This window comes from Eurypyga helias, unplaced genomic scaffold (assembly GCF_000690775.1).
Source record: "Eurypyga helias isolate BGI_N326 unplaced genomic scaffold, ASM69077v1 scaffold36358, whole genome shotgun sequence".
Taxonomy (NCBI): domain Eukaryota; kingdom Metazoa; phylum Chordata; class Aves; order Eurypygiformes; family Eurypygidae; genus Eurypyga; species Eurypyga helias.
In genome coordinates, this window is record NW_010265624.1 from 5,553 (window position 1) to 14,471 (window position 8,919).

Below are 8,919 nucleotides of genomic sequence, written 5' to 3' on the forward strand. Positions count from 1 at the left end.
TGCCAGGAGGTAAGACGTTCGGTTTCTTCTTTTAACTGTGTGAAAGAGGAATAAAGGTTTAAATTGTATTCCTTAGGTTATTCATTTACACAGGGGAAGCTGCTGGTCACAAGCAGAGCTGGTAGAAGAATCGCTTTTGTCTTGTTCCTAGCAGAAAGAAGGGGTGTAAGGGTGTGGACCATTAACCGAACCCCTAAAGTCCAGTGGGAATACACATTTTGACTGGGGTGCACCCATCTGTCTCGCAGGTTCTTGGATCCTTAGTGCTGTCTAAGCACTTCACGTCACAAGGAATCAGCAGTTCTTCGGGCAGCAGCATGGCAACGTTCTTCTCAGTCCTGGTTTGCACTAACCGTGTCCAGGTGCTGTTTCCATGTCAGCCCTAGTATTGAAACCCACAGTTGTCCCCTTTTCTCTCACCAGTGCTCCAAAGGCACGCTACGCTTCGGGAATGGCAGCTTACGGCATTTTCTAATTGCTTTCAAAGCTGATGAGTTATGGGGGTGTATTAAGCATCTGGCGCTGGAAAGCTGTGATCTCTTATATGGAATATTAACCCAAATTTTACCCTTTTTGGCACATCCAGATTCGTGGCTGATTCCAAACCCGGTGGTAAGCAAACAGCTAATGGAGCAGTTGGAAGCCCCTTTAACAGAGTGGCAGTCCCGGATATGCTGTGGGTGACACTCGGCTGTGATGAAATGCTGTAATAAGGCCTGCGCCTGTGGCAGGGTTGTCAGAAGGAAATCCAGCAGGGAACGCCGAACACAGCTCTCCTTTGGGTTCTCTCCTATCTCAACGTCTGTTGCCAGTGTTTCTGGTTGGAGCGTTACGGGTTTTTAGCTAGGGCTCATTAAGAAGTGTGTTGGCAGCACCCAGTCAAAGTTGCTGGCTTCCCTGGTCTCTGCAGAGTGGAGGGAAGCTGGTTGATGGTGCAAAATAGTGAACCCAGGATGTGATCCTGTGCTCCGGAGTGAGCCCTGTTTCAGCAGATTTCACCGAGGTGAGCAGGTTGGTGCGTGGGGAGGAGGGGGAAAGTCAGCACGCACCCCTCAGCCTTGGCTTACTGCCACGGGACCCCGGCTCTCCTCGGGGAGCTTTGTTTCCCCCTCTCTGGAGCAGTTGTGCAGGTGCTGCCAGTATTCCTTCTGGTAGGAGTAAGAAGCGTTTCCGCCAGTAAGACATCGAGTACACACAAAGTTGTGATCGCTGTACGTTGTGGGATCTGGAAAAGACTTTGTCTGAAAGCTTGTCCTTCTCCCTTCTGTGGGTCTCTCTTAAGTCAGCAGATGAGGTCAAAGATGGCTCGCTCCCGCCTGTGCCCTCTTTCAGAACCTGTCCCTCTCGCACCCTCAGACCTTCCACAGCTTCAGCCGTACTGCATCTGCCTGCGAAGTCGGCGAGGGTCACCCAGACAGGCAGGAAGCAGAGGCACTGACTTAACTGGAAGGTATCAGATGTGTAGGAATGCTGAAGCATTAACCTTTGCAGTGCTGAATTCTTCCCATGCTACTCTTCACGTTTGCTGCTTCCTGTGAATTTTAGGGGTAACCAGTGTGTTGCTAGGAACGGTTCCTGCTCTTCTCGTGTAGTTGGAGTTAAGAGTCTCTTCGGCCACGATTGTAGGTGAGACCAAGATGAGAGGTTTGCTTGAAGTTCCTTCCTTGCAGAGCTGCTGAGGGAGGTGCTGTCAGGCTGCCCTTTCAGACCGGACATTTGCTTTTCCTTGTGAGAGTCTTTCAGCCTCCACCCTCTGCAGTTCTCGGGAGTTTCTGACCACAGGATTCTTGATGCAGGAGCCTAAAATGATGTAGAATGCTTTTCAGATCCCATTTTGAAGGTAGAGATGTCTGGGGCTGGGAAAAGGGGATCTTCAAGGCTTCAGCCTGTTCTGAAAGTACACGCCAGGATGCCCAGAGTTTGGGCTGTGGAACTCCATCCGCCCTGTAATTTGTTTAATCCAGGTATCACTGCAATTCAGGTGTAGCGGTGTATCTTCTGCTCAGAGGTGACTGGTTTTCTGCACTGACTGTGCTGGAAGTCATCCTCATTTCTTAAAATCTGTGGCCAGCCGGCGATTTCAGGTGAGAGAAGGTGACGTCAGGCGTTCGGTTTGTGCTGTGTTTAAGGCGTACTGAGTCTGTGCCCGTGAGGACAGAGCCGTACAACTGGATCTGTTTTGCTATATGATTCCATTGGTGGTTGTCTTCTGTGATCTGCCCACCCCGTGACACAGCCAGCCCAGCCACTGTTCTCGGATGCTTTGTTTTCAGGTGACCAGTCAGAATAATGTTCAGCATAAACCTGGTGGAGAACCTGAAGGTTTACGTCAGCAGTCGACCTCCGCTTGTGGTCTTTATGATCAGCGTAAGCGCCATGGCGATAGCGTTCCTGACGCTGGGTTATTTCTTCAAAATCAAGGAGATCAAGTCACCAGAAATGACAGAGGTAGGTGCAAAATGTTCCTGAGCTAAACAGTGGGAATACTAATGTGAAAAACACGCCCAAAGCTAATGAGTTATTTTTCCCCCAAGAGCCCTGCCTTGGGAGCGCGCAGCCGATGGCAGACTGTTGTCCTAAGGAAAGGGCTGTTGGTGTCAGTGTTTGCACAGTTCTGGGGTAGCTGGAGGATGAGGCCGAAGACCGGCTCATCCTTGCGGTGGCTAGGAGCCATTCTTCTCCTTCTTCTGTTGTGCCAGTAGCTTGTTTGTGAATCTCCTGACCTTACCAGCCGTGCTGTTCTGTGCTGAGGGAAACCTTGCTAGAAAGCGCTGGCACCCTGAGCGCAGTGAGAACAGACCAAGTTAGTAGATCCCGTTGGTCGCTGAAAGGAGGATATCCCACCTCCGCGCTGCGTGGTGGTCGGGCAGTGCCTGGGATCGAACACGTCTAACTCTTCTGAGCAGCGTTTATCCCGTTGCCGGGATAGCCGTGGTGGTATTTGTGCTGGCTCTGTGAGCCAGGTAGCCTTGGGCCCTGGCCTGGCGCTGCAGGGGGGCGGTGCCTGCCGAGGTCTGCGTCTGGCTGATGTGTTCACCTTTGCTTTAAGGACTGGAACACTTTCCTCCTGAGGTTTAATGATTTGGACTTCTGTATATCGGAGAATGAAACCTTAAAGCACCTGGTCAACGACACTACGACTCCAGAAAGCACCGTGACTAGCGGGCAGGCGAGATCTTCTACCCAGTCTCCCCAGGCTCTCGAGGACTCGGGCCCCATAAACATCTCTGTTACGGTCACGCTGACGCTGGACCCGCTCAGACCCTTTGGGGGATATTCTCGCAACGTTACACACCTGAGCTCCACGGTTTTTGGACACCAAATTGGACTGTCAGGTATGGAAGACTTGGCCTTTGTAAATCTGAGTGATCCCTCTGTAATCAAATAAAAGCTCTCCAGCTAATTACCAGTGAGGTAAATCTGCTCAGAACACCCGCGTGTTTGCAGGTGTGCTGTCAGTGTATTCTTACCTAGCGCCCTTCACTCGTCTGCTTGTCCCTGCACTCGGCGTGGGAAAGGACCTGCAGGTTTGCCAAGATTAGGCTTTGCAGTTTTAAATGATTAACCTGATGACAAGGGAAGGTAATTTTTAAGCCAGAAAAATTCCAAGCTGTGAGAGCTTCTGCAGTGACTGTCTTCAGTAGTGTCTTGATGCATCTTCGCATCCTTGCACGCATGTCGAAGGCACTGGTGTAGACACGTTGGGGAGCACGTAGCGTTGGGGAGCACGTAGCGTGTTGTTTAAAGAATGCTGAAATGCACAGATGAATGAGCTTTCATGTCGCAAACAGCAAAACCCAAGGTGGTTACAACTTCTGTGGTGTGAAGAGGCTCACCTGCTGCGTGGCTGTCCTGGCAGTGAGTTTTGACAGGAGATTGTAGACAATTAGTAGAAATTGGTAATAGAACCTCATTGAATTTTCGCTTTTAGCCAGGTTTGCTATTTATAACAATGCCTGAAGGTGTCTTGAACCTCAGAGACCTGTGAGGAGGCATTTGCCGTAGCTGTAAGTCTGCATTACTGTATTATTTGGTGCTTTGTTCCTGGTTGAAGGGCTGTCAAATGCAAGTGCCATCTCCAATAGCCTGGATTTATTTTCAGCATTAACATATCTCTATGAAGTTCACGTACACATCGGATCTGCAGTTCGGTGTCTTCTGGCACCTTTTTGTCTACATGAGTTTCTCCAATTTGAAAAGTGAGCATCGGAAAAGGCAAATGTGGAACAAGGTCTTCTGGGGGAGAAAGGCTAAAGATCTGTGATGTTGCTGCATGGTAAAGTCTCTGAACATGCACAAACTCGCACATTGTGTGTTTCAGTTCTGAAAAGAGCCTAATGACCCCGCTTCTGGGGGCAGGAGAGATTAGAAAGGCCAGCAGCTGGGCTTTTTGGGTGGGTTGGTTTTTTATTAACTTTCTTTTTGCTCTCTTTGTTGCTAGCAAAGATCCTGGCTGACTTCAGAGGTACAGCCTCGGGGTTATGGCTGCCACCTTAGTCACCTGCGAGTTGTCCTTATCCTGGTGATTGTCGCTCAGATACTTTTGTGAATGAAAACCAGCTCTCCTTCTCTCTTCTCAAAGGCAGAGAATCCCATGAGGAGATAAATATTACATTCACGCTGCCGGCTGCCTGGAATTCGGATGACTGTGTTCTTCATGGCCACTGCGAGCAGGTTGTGTTCACGACCTGCATGACCGTGACAGCAGCCAGCAGTGTCTTTCCTGTAACAGTGTAAGTGCCTTTTAAACACTCTTACAGTCTGGTTACCAGGTGATTCACTCCTCAGCTGGTTCTCGGAGGTTGTTACTTCCTGACGATGTTATCGTTGACTGGGGAAATTATGTACCTGCCTGCCCCTACCTGCCTCTCCCTACCTGCCTTTCAGCCTGCTCCTGTGATTTAACCTTCACTTGGAGCAAAAGAATCCGCGACGAGTTAAGAAAGATACCCAAGGTTTCACAACATTGTGTGAGAGCTAAGGTTTGACACTGAGGTTCTTGTCCTCTTCCCTGCTGAGGGATCAGCGTGAGACGAATATTCCTCTGCTGCCGTACCCCAGCAGGTACACACCTTGCTTTCCTTTGCCCTCCCTAGGTGTGCCCTGGAGAACTCGCACGGCTCTGGGAAGCCTTATGAAAATCAGTGCTTTTCTAATCAAGCTGTGGGCTGTTGGCTCACTATAACAACGTGCAGTTCAATTCCAGTCTTAGTACAGGAATCGTATGAGTTTTATAGGCCCTTTGGGTTAAGCTTTGGGTTTTGTTGTTGTTTGGAAGGTCCAAAGCAAAAGTGTATTCTGTGCCGCTGTGGCGATGCCTGGACTTGTCTCAGTTCTGAGGGTTAGCCTTACGGAACACGAGAACGGCAGCTGGGGTGCTAATTGTTTCTGTTTCCTTGCAGTCAGCCACCACATTGTGTTCCCGAAACGTACGGCAACGCTACGCTGTGGTACAAGATCTTCACCACAGCAAGGGACTCTAACACAAAATATGCACAGGATTATAACCCCTTCTGGTGTTACAAAGGAGCGATTGGAAAAGTGTATCATGCTTTGAATCCCAAACTAACCGTTATAGTGCCAGATGTAAGTGCCGTGGTGTTTCTGTGTGTTAAGTTAAATAAATACTTGGCCCTTGTTTAATTGGATATGGCTCTGTTCACATCCTAAAAGGGTGATATTCAGGTTTATTATGTGGTACGAGGGCTGAGGCAGAACCAGGGATGTCTCTTACCCCTGGGGGCGTGATGGTCTCCATGTGCCCCAGCTTTTTGTAACTAACATCTATATTTTGAAGTCCTTTGACAAGACACTGCCAGTACGTGGGAAGAGATCTCTAGTGGAGACTTTGAACGTGAGGGACGTTTGGGCTCTTTGTGCCACAATTAGGAATCAGTTCCATTGCTGTGCCAGCTGCACAAAGGGGAGGGAATTGGTTCATGAGGTAATTTCTGTGCTGAACTGATAATTATTGCTTTAATATAAAATGCCAACTACCGGTGCATTGTCAGCAAATGGTTTTAATTCTCTGTGCAGGATGATCGCTCGCTAATAAACCTGCATCTCATGCACACCAGTTACTTTCTTTTTGTGATGGTGATTACCATGTTCTGCTATGCAGTCATTAAAGGCAGACCAAGCAAACTGAGGCAAAGCAATACAGAGTTCTGCTCGGACAAGGTGAGTCTGCGTAATAACAAAATACTGACTCTGTAGCTTTCATTCCCTTTCAAAGAGACATGGGTGTTTCCTTGTGGACAGTACAGGTGGGTGCTACGGAATACATATATGTGCTTCGTAGATCCTCAGGGGTGGACTTCTCCCCTGCGGAAGTGGATTGTTGCAGTTGAGGAAGCGCTGTGATGCAGCTCTTCTGCCGTAACTCTGGTGGTAGTCACAGCGCTTGGTACGAAGCAGGAATAGGGAGGACTGAGCAGTTTTATTTACCTTTTATCACGAGGCTGAAGACTTGGCCTGAGGCATGGTACGTAGTTCTGATGGTTGTTAATTGGAGTTCAGCGACAAAGCTGCTGAAACAGCCCTTACTCAGTACTGCGCTGGAGACCTGCACTTGGCCTGAAGGACTAAATGTGGGTTTATTTAATTGTGAAGCAGAAAGCTAATGTTGGCACCTTTTGATCTTAGGATATTTTGTAGTAGAAGCCGTTTTGAGGGTGTTTTTGTGGTGTGGGATTTGATTTTTCAATTGATTGTGCTAAATACAAAACACCTTCAGCCTCACTTTGATTTCCTTTCCAAGTCAGACTTCTCGAGGTTCTGTGAAAAAGCAAGGACACATATGCCAGCTGCATGGAGATAAGTAATATCACTGCTATGGGCTCAAGAATTTGACTTTAATGAAATGTTTTCTGCTTCTTTTGTTTAGGTTGCTTTGTCAGAAGCGTAATCCATCCTCTCCTTTTGCTGAGAATGTCTGAGAACCGTAATCATTGCCTGCTAAAAACTGAACCCAGACGGGTCTTAACACTCTGTGAATACATTACCTTGCAATGTTGGTTTATTCCAACCAAAGACATTTCAAGTGCCTGTAATTGATTTGTACATATTTATAAAGTATATCCAGACTAGGTCAGGTGATGCACTTGTTCCGCATTGTAGTGCGGCCGGAAACGCTCAGTCTTTACCTGTGGACACAGCTGAACGTTCGTGTAGATATGGGTAGTGATATGGCTACATAGAGTCAGAGCAGGATATTTTTGTCTAGCTGCATCTGGGCAGGTTAAGATGCCTTTGCAAGTGTCTCAAACAAACCCATAGATCTTTGTTTTTTGCCCAGTGACGTGTGTTTGAACAGTATGCACCTCTGGGATGATACTGCATTTCCAGAGCCACCAATCTACTACATGAAGTAAATGTGCATTTGTGTGGCCTGATCCTTTCCTCCATTTGCTCCTTGCTTGCGGGAAAAGGCATCCACACTTTAGATTCCTGGTTTTGAAAAAGAAACACATATTCACATTTTAATAGTGCTGTATTTAGGACAAACTTGTGCTTTTATTCATAGTAAAAGAATTAAGAAGTGAAGTCCCAATTTAAGATGTTTCTTATTGAAAAGTGCTGTTTGATTGTTTTCTCTCATCATTGTTTTTGGCTTGCTGGATGCCGGAGAATCCGGCAGCAGAGACCGTCTGGAAAGCTTTCCCCTTGGGCTCCCACCCGCAGCCCTCAAAGCCAGGGCGGCGTGTCTGCTGCAGAGCAGCTTTCCGTAAACTCTTCTGTTTTCTGGAAGGTGAAGCTCGGCAAAAAGCTGTGCTGTATGAACAGTCTGCTGGGGCCCTGCAGGCCCTGGGCAAGTGCAAGTCATGGGAGGAAAGGAGACCCGTAGGCTGAGTACGGAGCTCCCCTCTGGGATCTGCAGCCGCCCCCGAGGCAGCCGCGTGACGCTGGGCTGAGCTTTGCTGCCCGTCTGACGCTCGGGGACCGCAGCAGGGAGGGAACTGGGCTGTAGTGGTTAAGGTCAGAGGAACCGCGTGGTAAAACACGTTCTGTGCTCGGTGTCCCCTCTTTAACTCAGAGGGTTTCTTCTGTGCATTTCTCCCTTTCCTGTTCTGGCTCTTGCTGTTTCTTTCCGGGTTCTTTCCGAGTACCCTCCTCAGTTTTCAGGAGTCAGGGTCCCTCTGCAGACATTTCCACCGCTGCTGTTGAAATCCCACTGGTTGCCTTAGCTGACCTTTCGTCGTGTCTGTCAGCGCTCGCCAGGTCCTACAGCTGGAGGTCTGCATGCACACACGTGTGCTTTCTCCCCTCCCCCTTTCCCTCTAAACTGCACAGAGGAAGCAGCCCAAGTGCACATCTCGGTCTCAGTTACGCTGGTGTAAGCTTCTTGATTTGTTATCTCGAGCCACTCTGAACGGTGCCCTCGAGGTCTGTGTGGGACCCCAGTAAGTTAGGAGTCTTCAGAGCCTGTGAGGCACAAAAGTCGCTTTTCTTCAGCGTGCGTTTCCTTTCTAGAATTTCAGTTCCTTAGGTGGCGTTAACCACCACGTGTTCTCGGGGACGTGAAGGCAGAGCTTTGGAGATGGCCTAGTTGGAAGTCCAGGGATAAAGCGAGGCTCCCCTTTTCTCCTGATGCTGCTGCGGGCTGATGCTGCGTCGCGGAAGCGCGTGGGTGAAGGCAGGACGGGGCAGTCAGAAGGCTGCCCGAGCTGTTCCTCAGGCACACGTACCCGCCGTCTGCACTGATGCCGACTCGAGCTGCCCAGAAACACTCAGATTGCAACCCACAAATGCCAAAGGGAAACGTTCGGGTTGGATTTTTTGCCTTAGTTTATCCCTCTGCACCCCAGCCTTGCGGGAGGGAAGGGTGCCCATTGCATCGGGACGCTGTAACGCTGGGAGATATCGGATCGTTCCTGGGCGCAACCGACAGACATCAAATGCAGCCGAACAGAAGAGTAA

The 8,919-nt window shown here is 49.1% G+C and overlaps 1 protein-coding gene across 1 annotated transcript; it reads left to right on the forward strand.

Moving 5' to 3' along the window:
- The first annotated feature begins 2,268 nt into the window (after nucleotides 1-2,268).
- On the forward strand, nucleotides 2,269-7,504 carry TMEM248 (transmembrane protein 248). Its single transcript, XM_010156809.1, has 6 exons — nucleotides 2,269-2,448; nucleotides 3,050-3,335; nucleotides 4,583-4,733; nucleotides 5,403-5,586; nucleotides 6,037-6,180; nucleotides 6,887-7,504. The coding sequence occupies exons 1-6, from the start codon at nucleotides 2,290-2,292 to the stop codon at nucleotides 6,905-6,907; spliced, it is 945 nt and encodes a 314-aa protein (XP_010155111.1). The 5' UTR covers nucleotides 2,269-2,289; the 3' UTR covers nucleotides 6,908-7,504.
- Nucleotides 7,505-8,919: the final 1,415 nt, after the last annotated feature.